The sequence below is a fragment of the Martes martes genome (assembly GCF_963455335.1).
Source record: "Martes martes genome assembly, chromosome: 15".
NCBI classification, from domain to species: domain Eukaryota; kingdom Metazoa; phylum Chordata; class Mammalia; order Carnivora; family Mustelidae; genus Martes; species Martes martes.
The window spans coordinates 46,264,502-46,285,617 of NC_137903.1; the positions used below are offsets into that span (position 1 = coordinate 46,264,502).

Consider the following 21,116-nt stretch of genomic DNA (forward strand, 5'->3'; position numbering starts at 1 on the left):
TTTTGAGATTCACATAAATAGATACATAAATAGAAATAATTCAAACATTTTTACTATTATGGAGTATTTCCATGATTAGAATATAATTTATTTATCTATGAACATTGGGGTTACTTCTAATTTCTCTGAACATTACAAACAGTTTTACTATGAACATGTGGTGCACATGTGGAAAACTTTTCTATATCATATTTATATAAAACAATATACGCTTTTTCTAAAGGACATCTCATTAAATCATCACAATATGCTTATTATGCACTTCCTTATTTTATAAATGAATAAAAATGTGATTAAAAATCTTTCAGCTGTTCACATAATTAGCAAGAGGCAGATTTAAAACTAGGACTTCTCATTCTGGAACTCACGTTCCTTACACAATGCTGATCACTATCTTACATTAAGCACAAGGAGTTTAATTTTTTTTAATTTTTTAAAAAAGATTTGATTTATTTATTTAACAGAGAGAGAAAGATCACAAGTAGGCAGAGAGGCAGGCAGAGAGAGGAAGCAGGCTCCCTGCTGAGCAGAGAGCCCAATGCAGGGCAAGATCCCAGGACCCTGAGATCATGACCTGAGCTGAAGGCAGAGTCTCAACCCATTGAGTCACCCAGGCACCCAAGAGTATGATTTTTTTTTTAAATCTATGAACAGAGCAACAAATATAGATGTTTAGAAGATACTAGTATAAACTGTAAAAGAAAATTCAAAATATTGAGTAATTTTATAAATATAGTAAGAGAAGTTTGGTTCATTATTTTCTCTTTCATGTATTATCTTTTTTTTTTTTTCAAAGATTTTATTTTTTTGACAGAGAGAGAGTGAGAGAACACAAGTAGGGGGAGTAGCAGAGAGAGGGAAAAGCAGGCTCCCAGCCAAGCAGGGAGCTCGATGCAGGGCTCAATCCTAGGACCCTGGGATCAAGACCTGAGCCAAAGGCAGATGCTTAACTGACTGAGCCACCCAGGAGCCCCTCATGTATTATCTTTAACTCTAATTTTCTTTCTTGATTTTACTTTATATCTAATGGAAGACATTCCATGGAAAGTTGACTTTTTCTTTAAAGAACATTTCCATTTCAGAGACAAAACAAATGAACATATAAAAATAAAGTTTGATTAAAGGTCATTATAAATGTATAATAAGTTGCTTCTGGACAATGCATCTTATTTAGCTGAGTTTTTTCCTACATTTTTTTATAATTATGGTTTGTTACAGTGAATTTCTTTTACATGCTATAGGCCTAATTACAGCACTGAAGACCATTGCCCATTAAGACAAATAGCATGACTTTCTTGTCAAATAATAAGAATTTTTCTAATCTCATGCTATAAAATATACTACTTTGAAGCAAGAATCAACACAATGCAGAGTAACACAACTCAATTACTTGGACTGCCCTTTGATACTTCCTGACGTATCTTCAGGGACAGTGGTAATTTATGTAGTAATTTACTAAGCTCAATCAACATGTTACAGGAACCAAAATAAGAGAAAGAAATACCTAACCCAATGTCAATGTATCCAGCCTCATTCATTTGGCAAATCACGCAGCAGGAGAATATTACACTGATACATGTGGTGTACTAGTTACTTCGGTAAAACCCACTTTCACAGGGAAGTTCAAGGAGACACAGAGAGTTTGAGGGAGGTGGGATGTAGTGAACTCCACGTTAGATCTGGCTAATTCTCCAGGTAGGCCTGATTCCTCTAAGATGCACCATTTGGAAATAAATAAACAATTTCCCAACATGTTTTTGGAGACAACTTTGAAAGAGCAGCATGCTTCATGGAACTTTACTACTTGCAGTCCTGCTGATCTCCATGTACAAAAACAGTCTCAATTTTCATTTTTTCTTTTTTATAGTTTCCTGTTTCTGTTTACTTTCATGTTTTTGAATATCTATCTGAATCAACAATGAAAAAGAGACTTAAATAACCGTATTTGTTCATTTTTGTGGGAAATGAACCTCAGGGAGAACTCTCCAAAAGCTCTTATTATTGACCTTATAAACCCTAAGGTCTATTATTTAAAGACCAAACTACAGGAAAATTAGGCAAAGATATTACATTTATTATTATTTTTTAATGCAGTAGCTAACAGGGAAGAGCTAAAGAAAAGTCTAATTCATTTTTTATACAAGTATCAGAATTATTTTATATTTTAAAAGTTTACCCCTTAAAAATTAAAATAAGTCAGTGGATCACTCACAATATTTTCCACCCAGTGAAATAAATGTACTTACCAAACTTCAAGAGACATTTCCAGAAACATTTCAGTGACCTAGAACAGATGTATTAATCAGATGAGGCCATAAAATGGATGTGTGTTACATATAATGCAAACAAGGTCAAAACAATTTTTGAGTGCCAGATAATTTTTAACCCAAAAGAATCCTAAAAATAAAAGTAATATAGCATCCTGAAGACCCTAAATTATGGGGTGTATTTTATATATATATATATATATACATATATATATATATATATATATATATATAATTTTGCTATTCTTCATGATAAAGCCTATTTAATTAGTCATTTTAGTGAATGCAAGAATTGCCTCTACACAGTTGTTTTCTCCTTCTGCTAAAATGAAGTAGTTGAGTTCTATAAACACTAAGCATGAAACCTAAAAATTGCCTCTGAAGGTGTGCCTATTACTCAGGAACTATCCCTGGGCCAAGAAAGCCTGCGTGAAAATGTACACAGGTGCGTTTGTGACAAGTGTGGGCTGGAATAAACTGGAGACAGAGCACCTATCCAAGATGGCAGCAGGACCAGGGGCCAGCCAGCTATGGTCAGCTCAGGAAACATCTACAGATGTTTCTGTAGATGTTTGAGTTGGTGGGGCTCAGGTTTTCATTTTTTCAACACTGTGAGCCAACCAAATTTATCGGAGGACTCTGTCCTGCCAATGGGCCAGTTGTGCCTTAATGGAAAAGGAGTGATTAATATCTACAGAGAAGAAGAGGTATTAAAAGGTGTCTTTCCAAAGACTACACATCTGTTGCATGGAAAGACCTTCTCTATACTACCCCCTGCCACTACTTATGAATAATGTAATTTTAGACTGTTATGAGAACCAAATGAGAAAATGTTTTGCCGGTTGCTGCATAACTGTAAAATGGTGCTATTTTTTTTTTTATTATACCAGTTACCCTAGAATATAGTTGGAGTGAACCTGCCCAATACCTTCGGATAGAACAGAACTCGGATATGCCTCTTAAAAGGTGAAGAGGATGTTTTTGGAAGCGACACAAAATACTATAGATTATTGGCTTTTTTTTTTTTTTCTCTTTGGTTTCAGAGGATGGAAAAAAACAAGCTAGAAGGAGCTTTCCAAAAGGTTAAAATAAGTTCATGGCTAACTCTCAGGACTGCATTTTATGAGTAAGAAAAAGGTACTGAACTCATCTGTACAAGAATTTGCCTCTCCCACTAGACTGTGAGCTTTATCTTATATAGATCTCTATTACTAGCTCATTGCACAGTGTTTGGTATTCAACACATAATCAATACATACCTGTTGAATTACTGTGCATGTGTGTGCGAGGGATCGCACAAGGTGGTCTTTCCTTATCAAGAAACATTTCATTGCTTCTAACAATGGTCTAACATACACAGCAGTTCTCTGAAATCTTATGACCTTTATTCATCAAGGCAGCATATCACATTACTTTGAAGTTAACATGGAAGTAACATGGAACTACACATGCCCAGAAACTGAATCAGAGTTCAGTTTATAAGTAAAAAAAGGCTTCTAAATTAATGTAACTGCTGTCTGTTCTACCAACGGTAGCCCTGCTCAGATCACATCCCAGCACATCGTGTCGGTACCCTATTTCTAAATTTCAACTGGAGTCTTTCCCAAAGAGAGCTTAGAAAACATTATAGTGAATGAAGCTGCTTTGGATATTTAGTGAGAAAAACAAGATGTGGGTAAAACATGGTCTGGTTTTTTATCCCCCCAAAAACAGATGAAAGCTGGTATTAAAATGAGACCAGATTTACTGTTTTCATCGCCAGAGGGCAAAAACATGACAGGAGAATGGAAACTCAAAGAACAACATTACGACTCTTTGTGAAGTTTTCTAACACATGAAAAGATTCGAAGCTGGAATGGGCTTCCTAGTCCAATGTGCCTCATGATGACAGACTTGAGAAAAAAGACGGCTCCCCAACAGGCAGGTCCCTAAGCAATTCAGATGTTAAGATAATCAATGCCTGGTTGTACCTAATGCCTACTTGTCCCAACAACTCAATAAATAAAAGGAAAATCAACTGCACTATGTTCATAGTCATATTTGTCTTTGTCACAGAATGCCCCTTCTATAACCACCCACAACGCTTCTTGGCTAAGACATTCCTAATCCTAGACTGACAGGTAAGACTTCCTAAATGAAGGCAGGAGGAGAGAAGGGAAGACCCGGGATTTTCCCGCCATGCAGAGTAATGTCACATGGATGGGATCCTCATTTCCACATGTTGCCCAGGTGGATCACCCATGATCTGGAGGAAACTTTAAACTCTCCCACCTGATGTGCTATGCTCAGACATGCTATGAAAACTGACATTTACAATCTCGCCACACCTTTTAACCTGAAACATGTCATTCAGATGCGATAGCCACAAAAACATGTACTTCCCGTGAGGCATGAAACGAGTCTTGTAAATTCCTTCCCACCCACCACATCACGGTCTTCCACACTGCTTGCCGTCTCAAAGCAATCTGAAGGCAAGGTGACCGAGTCTCCCTGGCTCTCCCCAACCCCATGACGCCTAGCTAGAAACCAGACAAATGAGAAGAGCTCCACCTCTCCTAGGAATCATAAATGTAAGAAGCAGACTGTACTCAGTGTACGTTCTTGTGGAAAACAACAACCTCGTCTTTGAATTCCACAGAGGAAAGCAATTTTAGATGCTTACAATGGGAGATGTTCACCTGGGGGGTAGGGAGATGGGGAGAAGGTAAGGACCTAGAGGAGAGAGGCTATATCAAGAAGCCATTTTAGATTTTAAAATAATTTACTTTTTAAAAGATTTTATTTATTTATTTGAGAGAGAGAGAACACACTGGGGAGAAGGAGAAGCAGACTCTGGTGAGCAGAGCACCCAATGCTGGACTGGATTCCAGGACCCCGAGATCATGTCCTGAGCCCAAGGCAGAGGCTTAACCCACTGAGCCACCCAAACATCCCTTAAAAATAAGTATTTAAAGTACCTAACCCACTAATTCAGTTGCAAACTTTCCAGGGTCATTTTGAAATGATAAAGCTAAAGCAACAAGCATAGTGCTTGCCTGGCATTAAGAGATTGTTTAAAATTATTATTATGGGACACCTGGGTGGCTCAGTGGGTTAAAGCCTCTGCCTTCAGCTCAGGTCGTGATCCCAGGGTCCTGGGATCGAGCCCCACATCGGGCTCTCTTCTCAGCAGGGAGCCTGCTTCCCCAGCCCCGACCCCGCCTGCCTCTCTGCCTACTTGTGATCTCTGTCTGTCAAATAAATAAAATAAAATCTTTAAAAAAATTATTATTATGAAAAGACACACACAAATGATTTGAAGCTTGAGAATCTATCCTATCAGTAAAGAGCTCTTCAAATACGCTATGCCTTTGCTTATTAATATACTCCAGCATTTACAACCTTCACTTTCAAAAGAACATTACTTTGAATTCTGATCCCTCCTGAGTCTATGTACTCTTCCCCATCCACCCTCAGAAAAATAAAACAGCAACTGATCCCCAGGCAGATTTAATAATCATTTACATCTTTTGAGAGAATAACAGCATATTTTCTGTTTTATCTGTATATACCTGACCTATACAAGATAAAATAAAATTATGTTTTAAAAAAAGGTGCCACTTTTACTAAAAATCATGTTTCCATATGCTGTAACCCTATCCAGTAAAGAAGGAAGCAGATGTGGATCTAACAAGAGGCAATTCAAGGGCAGAGCAGAAATTAATAATTCCACCAATACAAGCCAGATCACGTCTAGGTAAATTTTGCAAGTTTAAAATTGAATGAGATACTGCTAAAGTCATTTTTTAAAATATATATGATGTTTATTTTTTTAATTGAGATGTCAGTAACATTTAACATTATATTAGTTTCAGGTATATAACACAATAACTTAACATTTTTATATGTTGCAAAATGATTACCACAGTATACCGTCTAGTTAACATATACAACTTCTTAATAAAATAATATTTGCATTTACTACCAGGAATCATCTTAATCCATTCACCTAAGAATTCAGGATAATTGTGCCCCCCCAATATCACAAATGGTCTTAAAAGATTTGAACGATTAAAAAATAACACCATTTCTCCTACAGTCATGTTCTCCTCTATCATGCAGGGTCCCTCCCTCCATTTGAGGATCATCCCTCTTTCCTTGATTTAAGCTCCCTTTCCCTTATATCGACACTGGAAATTCTAAACCAGATTTCCTAGAGCAATATTACCAAACCAAAATGCTACCCCTTTTTCTCCAAATGGGGATGTCTCAGACTCTAGTTTCTCCTTTTAAACTTAATTTACTTTCATTATTTCTGTCTGAGTACTTCCTAGATTTTCTGTATTTCTCGTAAGTGCATTCATTTATCCTTTCATCCAAAAGTGACTCAAGCATCTAATGTGTATCAGGATAGGGATGCAATAATAATCAAGCTGAATGTATTCTACTCCTTGGTGGAACTTCAGGCTGGTAGAGGACCCAGGGAGACAAGAACATTCTACAATGCCTATAATTTAAAAGTTGTAAATTATGAAAGTGTCAAAAAAGACTCAGTTAGGTTTCCACTGCTAGCATCCTCAAATAAAAACGTGTTCTCTCCTAAAGCCAGGAGTTGTCTGACCTGTGTTTGAACTCTGACCTGTATCCATCTGATCGCATTCCCCTCCTGGCCAAAGAACCCCCAGACTTCTCATAAAAGAATATAGTCCTCTTGCTTCCCCTCCAAAAGCTGCGTTGTCTCATTCACTGAGCTAAACTGTAATCTTAGCCTTCACACACGAATACGTAGTTTTCCAAAGAAATCAGCCTGACACTAACTTCACATTCTGAACTCAGCATCAAAACTACCATCATTTTAAAGCTTTGCCACTCTCTCTTCTACAGAACGACCTCATTCATCTTCCAGTTTGTAATCATGAATAAGCAACAATCAAAGAAAGCAATCAGTCAGAAGCAGATGCCACTGAAGCCACGAGACCTGGCTATTTTTAAACAATACCACTAACATCTAAATAAAGATGGCAAATAAAAACACCACACCGCATCAACCTGAGAGGCTGTCTTCCTCAAAGTACTGGCCTAAACAAACTAATTTCAGCTAGAGAATAAAGAAGTGTAATCTTTCTCTACTATCCCCCAGAACCTCAGCATTTTAAAGATTCTCTTGAAAGGGCTACTTTGTTTACAGCAAACACAGCAAACTCTGAAGATATTATATCTTTCCACTTTAAAATGGGATTCTGTAACCCACTGTCACACTTGGTACATTCAGTAATGGGTGACTGGAGCATTTTTGAACTGTGTTAAATGATCACTAAAGAAATCACTAAATTATATACATATATGTGTGTGTGTGTGTGTGTGTGTGTACATATTCATTTTGTTAAGTTCAAACAAATAAGTAAGCACATGACAGCTAGTTAAATCTGGCCAGTTACAATGAGAATATCTAGTATTTATTTAGCACATACTGGGCCAGGCACTGTCCAAAATTTTCCATGTATTAATTAATTTAGCCATAACCACAACCTTAAGAGGTAGGTACTATGTATAACCCTGTTTCACAGATGATGATGCACGAAAAAGAGAAAAAAAACTAAAAAAACCCCACAAAACTTGTTTAACATCATATGGGCCATTAAGTATTAGGATCATGATTCCAACCCAGGCAGTGGCTGACTGACTCTGAGCTTGGGGTCCAAAACATCAGGTCCTGCCAATTTCTTTGAAATGACAACTGTGATGCTCTCTCACTTTGTGACTCCAATAAACACAACCTAACCCTAAAGGCCAGGGAGAAAACAAAACAAAACAAAACAAAACAAAACAAATGTGGACCCAGCCCTAAGACTGGCTTTTTCCTAAAAACAACAAAAAAATAATAAACAACAAAAAAAGTTCAAAAATCGAGTGATAAATCAATCTTGGGAAGAGCCAGATGGACCCAGTGTAAATTCCCACTCTGCAGTTCCAGCTGGTCTCCCAGCCCCGAGCAATCATTCCATTCAGCTCCTGCAGACCCCAGAAAGCTGCTGTCGCACTCCTACGCGTCCCTGGCCACCGTAGTCTGCTAACAGCGGATTCGACCTTTTTGTCTCCACTAGGAAACGTACCCTGTCTCTTTACCTCCTAACCTGCTGCTTCCTAATACATCAGAGGAAGAAGCCAAATCCTGTTTCTTGAAATTCCCCATTACCGGGTCAAAAACCTTCCACGATTCACTGCTGTCAGTAAGAAAACGTCCAAATTCTAACATCTCAAATTTGAGCTCTGCCTTCGTTTGACCCCTGTGTACCCCTTCTTCCTTTATGCACGAATGCTCTGCTCCCATCGCACTGGTCTAGACACTGTTTCCGGAACATGCTTGTCCTTTCGAGTCCCATGACTATGAGCAAAGGCCCAGACTATTCTCTCCACCAGAAGGGCCTCCCACCCCATTCATGATCCAACCACATCCTTCCTTTAAGGACAAGCCTAAACTATCGGTATCCACTGTAACTCACTGAAACCCCATCCCCCTTCCTCTCCCCGTCCTCATCTCCTACCACAATCCCTACTACTCTTCCTCAGTGTGTTCCGGCATATTCTCTTCAGTGCTGTTACTCAACAGGCTAGGCAAACTTCCATAGACTTTTCTACTCGGAGCAACTTCTGCCGCACCCCCCACCCCCCAATAACATCAGAGATGCTCTTAGCCATGTTTTTGGAACTGCACTTGCAACTCCCTTTATGTACATAAACTCTTCTTTCCTCCTTCCCTGGTTTATTTAGCACTTAACTGCTATCACTACCTAATGTAAGTAACTTTTGTTTATTTATCTTGCTTCTTGTCTCCTTTACTGAGTATAATAGAAGTTCCGCGAGGGGAGGGATTCTTAATGTTTTGCTCACTGCCGAATGGGTAGTATCTAAAGACTGTCTGACATACAGTAGGTGTTTAATAGTTGTTTGTGAAATGAATGAATAATTCCTTCTTATAACTCTCATTGTGTATATTATCTACACTATCTATTTGGCACTTAAAATTATACGATGTAAATACTAAACTCTAGTTAATGATATGCTAAATGTTTAGGGGTGAAGGATAGTGTTATCTGCAATTTCTTTGTTTATTTATTTAGAAAGTGCATGAGTGGGGGGAGGGGCAGAGGGAGACAGAGAGAGAGAAGCTCAAGCAGACTCCCTGCTGAGGCAGAGCCCAACACAGGGCTGGATCCCCTGACCTCAGCACCACAGCCTGAGCAGAAACCAAGAGTCAGACGCCCACCGGACTGAGCCACTCAGGCAGCCTCTCCAATTTGTTCTTAAATGCATCAAAAAAGTAAGATGGTTTGGAGCATGGGGTGGCACAGTTGGTTAAGCAGCCAAATCTTGGTTTTAGCTCAGGTTGTGATCTCAGGGTTGTGAGATTGAGCCCCATGAAGGGCTCTGTGCTCAGTGAGGAGTCTGCTTAAGACTCCCTCTCCTTCTCCCTCTGTCCCTTCCCGCCCCACCCGCTCTCTCCCCCTCTCTCTAAAATAAATAAATGGTATTTAAAAAGTAAGATGGTTTGGGGCACCTGGGTGGCTCAGTGGGTTAAAGCCTCTGCCTTCGGCTCAGGTCATGATCCCAGGGTCCTGGGATCGAGCCCAGCATCGGGCTCTCTGCTCCGTGGAGTGCCTGCTTTCTCTTCTCTCTCTGCCTGCCTCTCTGCCTACTTGGGATCTCTGTCTGTCAAATAGATAAATAAAATCTTAAAAAAAAAAAGTGAGATGGTTTGATGGATGGGTAGAAGAACAGATATGTGGCAAAGTAAACACAATAAAACATTAATTGTAGAATCTACGTGTCAGTTATAGAAATCTTTTAACTTTTTTCCATGCTTAAAAATTTTTATAATAAAATTTGGAGAAAAATATAACACTTTAGAAAGCCCTTCCCTGACTATATAAACTTCAGTTGCCCACCAACTATTCCTTATCATATCCCTCTGCTCTATTTTCTTCACAGTATTTCTCTCTAGAGGATATTGTCCTGACTGTCCTTTGCTTTCTGTTTCTATATACCTCCCGCATTAGAATGCAAGCTCTCTGGGAACCGGAACATCATCTGTCACGTCCTCTACTGTTTGCCCATCACCTAGAATACTGCTTAGAATACAACAAGTGTTTAATAACTCCTAAGTAAGTAAATCAATGAACAGATGCCCCAGGACACTGCTTATTGTATCACTTACCAGTTTACACATGAATGTTTACTCCTTTCCAAACAGATTACTAGTTCCTTGAAGATGAACTTGTTGTAGCTTTCTTAACATTTAGCAAAGGATTAGCTACAAAATTTTAGCTGCTCAAATTCTCATATTAAAAAATGTCTACTGGGTGGCTGGGTGGCTCAGTTGGTTAAGTGTCTGCCTTTGGCTCAGGTCGTGATCCCAGGGTTCTGGGATGGAGCTCTGCATTGGGCTCCTTGTTCAGAGGGGAGTCTGCTTCTCCCTCTCGCACTACTCCTTACTGCTGCTCGTGCTCTCTCTTGCTCTCTCTCTCTCTCTCTCTCAAATAAGTAAAATCTTTAAAAAAATAATCTACCGATAGGTCAGTATTTTAAAATCATATAATAAATTTTTTTTGGCATCCCTGGGTGGACACAAGATGAAAAATTTTTATTATTGCTTTATTATTGTTTTGTTTCCATATCTGTAAAATGTAAAGAATTAAAAATTCTTGAATGAAAATGGTCATATAGAAAAAGGTATTCTTTCTTGATCATAGAACTTTATAAATGAGAAAGGATCTTACAAATAAATTCATCAAAAATTCTATTTTAGAGATGAAGAAAATAAGGCAGAAAGAAAGAGTGACAAATCAAACACTGTAGAGGGAGACTAGTGACCAAGACAAAATGAGAGAATGGATCTCCCAGTTCCCTGAGTGGATAGTACAAGCCCGTGGGAATCTGGCAGTCTCCATCTGGAGACTCCCGTTCTTTCTCTAGCTGGCTGCTGACCACAGAAATCACTCTCTGTTGACTCAGTATTGACTTCTGGATGACAAAATTTTGAAGAAGTTTTTGTTAATAACGTCTTGGCAGGAAACCTGTGTTCTCTCTTCTCGCCAAATCCAAGAGCTTTTTTTTTTTTTTTTTTTTTTTAACTGTTTCAGACTGCCATAATCAAATTCAAGAATTGTTTAAAAACTCCTTTTTCTCACATTATTCCCTCACAGTCCGTTCTGTCTCACCTCTGTGAATACTGTGGAAAGAAGCCCAGGCTCCTCTGAAAGATGGGATGCAGAGGTGAGGCGGGGCTAGAGAGCATGCAAAGGGCACGCCCCGTGATCTGGGTAACGCTGCGGAGGGGTGGGGAGGGGCTCTCCCCCCAGCCATATGCATTCACTTTTCTCCCCTTCACCATCGCAGGTCACCAACGTAAACAACTGTACTTCAGATACAAACTTCAAAGGACTCTTAAGAAAAGAGTGATGAAGAAAAGCTGTTTGGTCAACTGTTTTCTCAGGCTCACTAAAGAAACTAATTATGTAAGCTACTTTAAATGCAGGAATGTAGAAAGTCTTTTTTAGAGCCCGGAGGTTACACAGCTAACCCATAGGAAATGACAGGAGAAGAGGAAATGCATGTTTCCCTCCAATATCTTCTCCCATGATCAGACTGAAGAGGGAGGAAAACATACTTTGGAGAGGCCAATCCATGCTTACAAAGCTCTCAACAAACATTTATTGAGAACCAGTCCTAGCAACTCGCTTTAGGAAGGTTGGGGGATGTTAGCCTGTGGCCACCTCTAAACCTTACCCCACCACACATCGACATGCGCCTGCAAAGCCTCGTAACTTGCCAGGCCCCGACTTGCTTTCAAGACTCCATGCCTTTGCATTTACATAGTACTTAATATGTTCTAAGCACTCTATGTATGGATGGATACGTCTATGTCCATACAGAAGTGATATATATTTCTATAACCAAGCATTGTTATATACTTAATATGTAATAAATTCTATACTTAATAAATACATAAACTAAGCAACACATTGTATCTTATGTAAAAAAACTACATAAAAGTATAGTTATGTATGGATACATCCATGTGCATGCAATAATTTTTTAAGATTTACTTATTTATTTTAGAGAGAGAGAGAGAGCGGGGAGGGGCAGAGGGAGAGCGAGAGAGAAACCTTAGCAGACTCTGTGCAGAGACTGACTGTGCATACAGTATTGATATGTATTTCTATAACCAAGCATTATTATATATTTCTTTTTTTATGATTTTATTTATTTGAGAGAGAGAAAGAGAGAGAGAGCCTGAGCAGAGACCGAGGCACAGGGAGAAGCAGACTCCCCACTAAGCAGGGAGCCCAGTGCGGGGCTCAATCCCAGGACCCCGGGATCATGACCTGAGCTGAAGGCAGACGCTTACCCAACTGAGCCACCCATGTGCCCCCCCTATATATTTCATGTGTAATAAATTTTATACTTAATAAATATATAAACTAAGTAATATATAATCTATATCTTATGTAATATGCTATAAAAAGTACAATTAAATAATTACATCTAAATGTATTTAAAATACATGTATATGTAATATAATTACACTATATGTTATTATACGGGTATATTATATATAAGTAAAATTAAGTCATTTAATCATAAATGAATTATCATAAACTCTCTTACGAGATACTAGCTCCATTCTACAGATGAGTAAATCAAGACATGGAAGAGCTAAGTCATTTCACCAGGATGAAACAGATAGTAAGGGACAGAGCGGGCATTTAAACACCAACCTAGCTTCCAATGCCAAGGCATTAACCACTATGTTCCCTGTTCAACCTATTCAAAATCATCTACTCGTACGCTGCGGTCACTGGCTTCCTCTGACAACAGTCTATCTTTATTCCGTCTTCCAACCACACATTCCTGATTGACGGCTTCTCTCACCGTACGGTGGTTTCATTCCTCACATGTTTCTATCTCCTTTGCCGACTTCCTGTCCCAACCCCCACCTCACCTCCACCCCCACAGAGAGGTAACTGAGGGAAGAGGCTCCTGTGTCTTATTCTTTATTTTCCTTGTACAAAGCACAGTGGCTGGTACACAGCAGACTTCAAGAAACATTTGCTAGAGGAATGAACACCAGAACTCTAAAAAAAAAAAAAAGGCAACAGAACTGTGGACAGTGTATCTCTTGGTACTGGAGTAAGACATGTGGAAAACACTTCCTGGAGCAGCTGAAGGAGTCAGCAGGGTGTGTAGGACTGGAGTGTCCCCAAGACAGCTGGGCTGCCCCGCTCGCATGAACTGGTCAGGTAGCCCTTTGGGCTTAAGTTGGTTTCTAAACAGGTATACATTCATCTGGTAAATATAAACTATGTATTACCTCTGTGACTGGGCATGCATAACCAGTATTCCCGACCTATAGGATTTTGGTTTAGGGTGAGAGGGAGGAGATAAGAAATTGAACAATTTAAATGACTCAGTCCCAATGAATACCCTAATAATTATCTTAGGGCTTCAGAGAAGGAGGAGGTCACTCGGGATAGTAACAGAGAGGAGGTGAGAGTTAAGGAACAGGCAGGTTTGCGTGAAGACAGCAATTTGAAGTCATTCCAAGGATGAGCAAAAACAGGGAGCCTCTTCCAACAAGAAATTAATATATTGACTAGCTTTCTGGATCCTGGTCTGTCGGTGGTTTATATTTGTCACTGTAAACTTCTAAAGTAGTTTCTTATAAAATTCAAAATCCAATGTTTGCTCTGTATTAATAATTTTACTAGGGCTTTGTGATTCCTAAATTATTGAAATTGCAGAAATGCAGCAAACCTAGAAATGGAAAAAAAAAAAAACCCAAACAAAAAAACCTATTCCTTCTGACTATTCCTGCTGACTTTTCATTGCTGTAGCCCTAATTATTTGAGGATTACCTGAGACAGAAATATCCCCCCACAGAGGCTTAATTTACTGCTAAACATGTAATTCTGGAATAGTTTGGATGTTCCAACAGTTTTCTTTAAAAAAAAAATTTTTTTTTTCATTTATTTGAGAGAGAACATGAATGAGGGGGAAAGGTAGAGGGAATGGGAGACAGGGAATCCCAAGCAGACTCTCCGCTGAGCAAGGAGCCTGAGATCATGACAGGAGCCCCAAAATCAAGTTGGACACTTAACTGACTGAGCCATTCGGGTGCCACCCAAAAGTTTTCTTTTTGAGTTCTCTCTCCCTCTCTCTGCCATTCCTCTCAGATTTTACATCTTCCTTTATCCTCTCAAAAGTTTTCGTAGACCTCCCGGGGTGGGGGGAGAGGGAAGTCCAAAGCCATTGCCTCACTTAGAGCAACAACAGAGATTAATGTCTCTGTATTATTTAGTGGAATACTTCAATCAAAGCTTATAAATATCAGAACAATAAAAAGATTTGGACAGGAAGTAAAAGGGAACATGAAATTTTCTCTTTAAAAAGCACACATTCAAACAAACAAATAAATAAAAAAGATTCCAGAATAAATAGAGTTTTATCTGACATAAGGTTGAAAAATAATCCTGTTGCATCACTTACTTGGTTGAAAATAAAAGGAACCTCTTTCTTCTCTCCCACTTTCATAGAGGAAATGGGGAACGTTGCTGTCCCTAAAGTTTCATCCATGACATAATTGGCATCCATTAGTGTGACCTGTAGAGATTAAAAGGTAGAGTACAGGAATACAATTTCTCTTCGATCTGTGGAAATTATATCTAAAATTTCTACCACACTTAAAAAAATGAGAGTTCTCAAATGATATTTAATAGCCAATCGAGGCCCTCAAAATTCAACTGGCTATAATACTTTGTCTTTTCTTTCTGACACTAAAACAATCATAAACTTTTTTCATTTTCCTAATTGACTTATTCATTTTCATGTTTGCCATTTTGGAGTATGAGAAATAAATTAATGTAGAAAATCCACACAACCATTTGGGAAAGGGCTATTTTAACTTATTTTCAGTTAGAAACTCTAGATTAACAAAGCTAACTTATTTTAAAGTTGGAATCCACTGATGATATCGTTATTCTGTTGTACTTGGACCCTCCTCTATATAACAGAAAATATGTTTTCGCCAAGGCATATGAGGAGGATAAAAGATTCTTCCCAGCCCTACCTAACTCTTGTGCTTCCCACTGGACACTCACATCACTTCACGTAGACCATCCACAGCCCAGTGTTCCGGGCTGCACAGCTGGACCCCACCTACACCTGCCCGAGGGAAGAGAGGGCACGAAAGGGACAAGCTCAAGCACCAGCTTCAACATGAACGATGACCATCGAATGGTCTGCAAATGATTCACTGACCTCCAAAACATTTTCCTGGTTAGGATCCAAAATAAACTCGAAGGTCTCATTCCACACAGGGTTTATGTCATTATTGAAGTGTCTTGTTCTCTTCCTGCTGTCAGGGGTGGAGGAGATGAAAAGTTCCACATACGGATCTGGAGTGTCAACTGTAGACAGTAAACACAAGTGAGAGGGATGCAAAAATGTGATTCATAATGCCTAATTTGTTTTTATTAGTATGTGTTGTCAGATTATTTTTAGTGAATCTGTAGGAACATATTTAAAATATCTGAGATGACATACTCTATAAGGGAAGAACACTACAGGTTAGCTACTTCTTATGTGTTATGTCCCTGCCCATCATAATAGTCCTGGGAGAAGGAATCGTTTATGAGGTGATTTACTCAGAATTCCTCTATTCACCTAAAGGATATGTTCAGTCAACACCTCAGGGGAACTGCTAAATGATGAGAACAGTCTCACCCAGCTAACTACAGTATAACCTTCACCCTGGACAATGATGGTGACAAGACCATGGGTTCAGGATCACGGTGCTTGTCTACATTAGAAAAATTATCCTAATTACTTTATTTGCCAAACAAAATAATGAAAGTCAGTGTGAGATAAATAGTTACAGGGTTGCCTTGTATAGCTGTACAGGTTGTACACTGAACAACTCTTAGCGGGCTGGCATTTATATTAGTGATCAACAGATATTTCTGTATTTATTATAGAAGTATTCAGTCAGATAGAAGTGGGTGTCTCAAGGAAGTGACAGCTTTTCTCTTGTACATAAAGGCCTGCTGGAGTCAGGGTCTGGTGTGGGTGCCATTTTAAACAGAAAGAAACAATGGCAAATAAAGGAGCTATTTAAATTTCTTCCCATTATATATTCAGATAGCAACAAGGCAACTGACACGAAGCAGTAGAAACACTCATCACTCCCTCCTTAGTGGTTCCACTGAATCCTCCACCATCTTACAACATTGCACACACTATATTTTATGGATGTAATTATACATGTATCTGTCTTTTCCTACAAGACTCAACAACTTGAGGGCAGTGATCAAGTCTTACTCATTTTTATCTCTTCAGAACCTAACAACTATCACAATACTCAAAAATTTCCTAACTTAAGGACCTGACTTTTCTCTTTAACACATCCTTTCCCATGTAATCATTGTAATTCAGAACTCTAAAAACCAACAGTTGAGTAATGACTGCTAGGATCTCTGTTAAGCACTTTACACACATTAGTTTGGTTCAGATCTCCCAAAGGTAGTACAAATAAGTGCTCTGTTTTAGTGTTGAGGCCACAGGAACTGAGAGACGCTAAGCAATCTGTCTAGTATCATCCAGCTAGTAAGTCTCAGAGGAAGATCCAGCTGCCACAATTATTCTCTTAATGACATCATGCTCCTAAGTGCTAAAGACGAGATCATAAGGTAGGCATTGGTGTCAAAAGAGGAGCTGAAGTTAGTTATGGAAAAGGGGGGGAAATGACAGAGGGAGGAAAGTATGAGGGAGAAGGGAAAGAGAGGGAGAGAGGAAGGAATATAAGTGGTGAGAGCGGGGAGGGGAAGAGAGAGGGAGAGAAAGTGAGAGAGAAGGTGGTGCAGAGGTCCACACAGAAAGATATAAAAATTGGAAACAAAGGCAAAGCAAAAATAATAGTTCTCAAATTAGTGCTCTTCAAAGAAAAAATTTTTTAAAAAATATATTTTGTTTTTCAACCATAGTTATGGTCATCAAACAATTTAACCAATGCCCTTCACTTAATTTTTAAGCACTGTTCATAGTTCTATGCGGCGATCACATTTTTTAAGTCTGGCTTTTTATTGTAAAGTGGAATGATCTACAAACGAGGTATATGCATTTGGAATTGTCCTTTATTTAATTTTCTCACCTGGACTTAATGCACCATTGGTCAAGGGCAGCTGAGCCTCAAAAGAGTACAATATAAATGCCTAGGGTTCTGGTTAAAAGTGCAGACCCCTTATCATGCTTACCGAAATAAGTCAATCGGAGAAATATAACTATCATATGATCTCTTTGATATGAGGAAGTGGAGATGCAAGGTGGGGGGGGTTGGGGGGAGGTAGGAAAAGAAAAAATGAAAAGATGGGATTGGGAGGGAGACAAACCATAAAAGACTCAATCTCAAGAAACAGACTGAGGGTTGCGGGGGGGAAGGGGGATGGGAGAGGGTGGTGGGGAAATGGACATTGGGGAGGGTATGTGCTATGATGAGTGCTGTGAAATGTGTAAACCAGACGATTCACAGACCTGTACCCCTGGGGATAAAAATACATTATATGTTTATTAAAATAAAAAAATTAAAAAAAAAAAAGTGCAGACCCTTGACCCTCATCCCCTAAGACCTATGATCGGTAGAGCTGCAGAGGGCCTAGGAATCTGCATTTTTAAACAAATATTCTAGCTGGCACTGATGTAGATCACCTCCTGTTCATACTTTTGATATCCTGTTTTAAGAGAAAAGGAAATAGGCAGTTTGGGAAATTTACTTATTTATTATTTATTTTCACAGAGGTATAACTGGCATGTAATTTTACACAAATGGAAGGCATCCGACGTGCTGGTCTGAGACACTTACATATTGCAATTTCTAACCCAATGCTTCCCTCTCTCAAGAGGATCACGGAAGACAAACTAGAAAACAAGAAGACTGAACAGGAAGGAAGGTGGGGGAAATGGGCCCAAGCAGAGAGGGGCATACGACAAGGTGACCCTTCCCACCTCCTCAACCAACGAGGAGACGTTCCTTTGCCTCAACCATGTTTCTGCCATGGTGCCAGAGCTCAAGATTGCAAATCAGAAATAAAACGACATATTTAGAACAGCAGGTGGTGAAAGATCATCAAGAAAAGTATCTTTCCTCTTTTGAGTAGAAGTCAGCACATTCAAGGAAAAGATTCAGTTGGGACTTCATGTTAAACGTATAAAACTATAGCTCTTCTTCATCCCACAGGGCAGGTTCTTTCTCATGGGGCTAATGCTCTTTTCTATCTGTTTCCCCGAAACACGAGAAAACCCAAAACCAAGCCAAAAAAAAAAAAAAATATCTGGAAAACCAAAAGTGTCTGGGAAGAGGAGGCATGCAAACGGTAAACATCACTCATTCATTCAACAAGCCTTCGAGGGCCTGCTTTCTGCCAGGAACCTCCTGTCAAGCAGCCCAACATGAAACTGCAGATTTGGACGATGGGAGTGAGTCAAACGCTAACAGCCTAATTTTAGAGGCAAGAGCAAATGCGAGGCAAGCAGATACACTACGCCAGTGACTAGTAACTCAGTCACCGGGTTATTACCCACAAATAAAGTCAAATCGTAGGCGGAGAAATTGCCTTTGAGGCTTGGTCTTCATTTGAATCTGAGGAGAGGAGGGGGAGGTTTTCTCGGGCCAAACGAGAAGGAGAGAGCAGAGAGTTACGCTCCTTGGGAGAAAACATGTTGGAAAAGAACGTGGCAAAATGAGGAAGCATAAGTCGGTCAGGGAGGGAAGTGGCGTCCAAGCGTTGTGGACGCTCCGTGCAGATCCTATACTTTGGCAAATTCTAAGTCCGACCAAATGATAAAGAAAAAAGCATAAAGATGCCAACACTACGCTTGGTATCAAAACATCCACAGACAGACCTTTTTTGGGGGGAGTGGGGAAGAAAAGGGATAGAAGTATTTTAAGTGAACAAACAGAGAACGCCCTCAAGAGTGAGGGGGGTCCCCACGGGGTTGGCCCTGAAGGCCTTCAGGGCTGGTCTTTCATAGAATGTTAACCAGGGACCTTAAATCCTTCTACCATCTCTGCTGGTATCACCATCGAGCAAGGACTAGTCGTAACACCTTCAGTGCCTTACTTCCTTTTTAGGGTCTGGTGCTTCTTGGCTGATCACAGGTGATTCTCATAAAAAGACACCCACCCCACATGCCTAGGGCAGGGTGGTCTGGTTTGTCCCCTTATCTCTGGTTTCCCCACACCTCCACATTTTTGGGATTTCTGTGAGACTGATCACCTAGCCACCTCTCTCTCTCTCCCTGCTCAGCTGTCTGTCCCTTACTCGTTCCTCTCCCTGGAACAGCAATCCTAACTGCCCTTAGGGAACAGGACGATGACGGCTCTGGCTGCTTCCTGCTGAAAAGGGGTAGTGGGCTGTATGGCAGGTAGAATCTATCCAGGGGTGAGTCCAGGGGCCCGCGGGATGGCTCCCGGGGGGTCCTGATGGGGAGCAAACGGTACATACATCAGCACATGCAAAAGGATGAACATAAAACATGTAGGAGGCCCCAAATCATGATCCCGTCCCTTAATTAAGATCCCCAATTACCAATTTTGTCAAACACATCAGTGGGTATCTTGATCAGACAGACCTTTTTATTTTTATATTTTAATTATTTTTTTATTAACATACAATGTATTATTAGCCCCAGGGGTACAGGTCTGTGAATCACCAGGTTTACAAAAAAGACAGACCTTTTTTATTTTTTAAAAGATTTTATTTATTTATTTGATAGATCACAAGTAGGCAGAGAGGCAGGCAGAGAAAGAAGGGGGGAAGCAGGCTCCCCACTGAGCAAAGAGCCCGATGCGGGGCTCGATCCCAGGACCCTGGGATCATGACCTGAGCCGAAGGCAGAGGCTCAACCCACTGAGCCACCCAGGTGCCCCCCAAGACAGACCTTTTTTAAAAGCAAATTAGAATCTAGGTCAATTGTCACTCTGGATTCCGCTTTTCACTTTTAAATACATTCAATATTCCGCAACTCTCGTCAAGAGGGGTAGTTTCCTGAGTTTCTCCCCTTGCTTCATTAGCAAGAGACCTCAGCGTGAAGTTGTCAAAGGGTGCTGGGCAGTCGAAAACCACAGCCAGCTGCCAACTCTGATACCGCCATCGGCATCACAGCTGATCTTTGCAAGTTGGGAGACACAAGCCCAGCAGTGGCAGACGCTGCAGGGTGAAAAGGGGTTTTAGGACCCGAGTTTAACATCGGATTACGATCATCACAGAGCTCACTTTCTTCATAGCATCTATAATCTTCATTAGCTTCGGAAAGAGAACGCTTCAGGGAAGCTTTGGAAAGGGAAAGCCGTCCATTTTGACAACAAAGCTGAGCCCAGTGCTTTAGAGATATCCATTCAGGGGAGAAGAAAAAGGCAGATGCAGGAAAAGAAATGTTCGGGGTTTTGTTTTGTTTTTTTTTTTCTCCTGTACACTTAATTCATTTTTGTGAATGAAGGCCTCTAGGGTAACTGGGTGTTGAGTCACCGATTCGGCTTCACCTTGATTTGTTCCAGCCAAACAGGTGGTAAACCAAAGAAGTAAGGTGTGGGCAAAGAGGTTCTCACCTCTCATCCTTTTATTTAAATCCTGACAAACAAAAATGTTGCAAGTGTGGGATACAGATCTTCGTTTGCTCCTATGAGATGACATGAAACTACATGTACCAGAAATAGCTTCAGAAATCCTGGGTTGTAAAACCTCTCCTAAAGCAGTTATGACAGTAGTTTAAGGAGTGCCTACCTAAATTAATAACAGGTCCATCTGTCATTTCAGCTTC

At 39.9% G+C, this 21,116-nt stretch overlaps 1 protein-coding gene across 2 annotated transcripts in view; it reads right to left on the bottom strand.

The window, feature by feature from the left end:
• PLA2G4A (phospholipase A2 group IVA) overlaps nt 1-21,116 on the bottom strand; it is a 165,045-nt gene that overhangs the window by 74,920 nt on the left and 69,009 nt on the right. For both annotated transcript variants that reach the window (XM_080824658.1, XM_080824659.1), the window contains 3 exons: nt 15,564-15,712; nt 14,793-14,906; nt 2,247-2,284 (listed from right to left, as the gene is read on the bottom strand). In XM_080824658.1, coding sequence (XP_080680784.1) covers nt 2,247-2,284; nt 14,793-14,906; nt 15,564-15,712 — 301 coding nt within the window. The remainder of the gene's footprint in view (nt 1-2,246; nt 2,285-14,792; nt 14,907-15,563; nt 15,713-21,116) is intronic.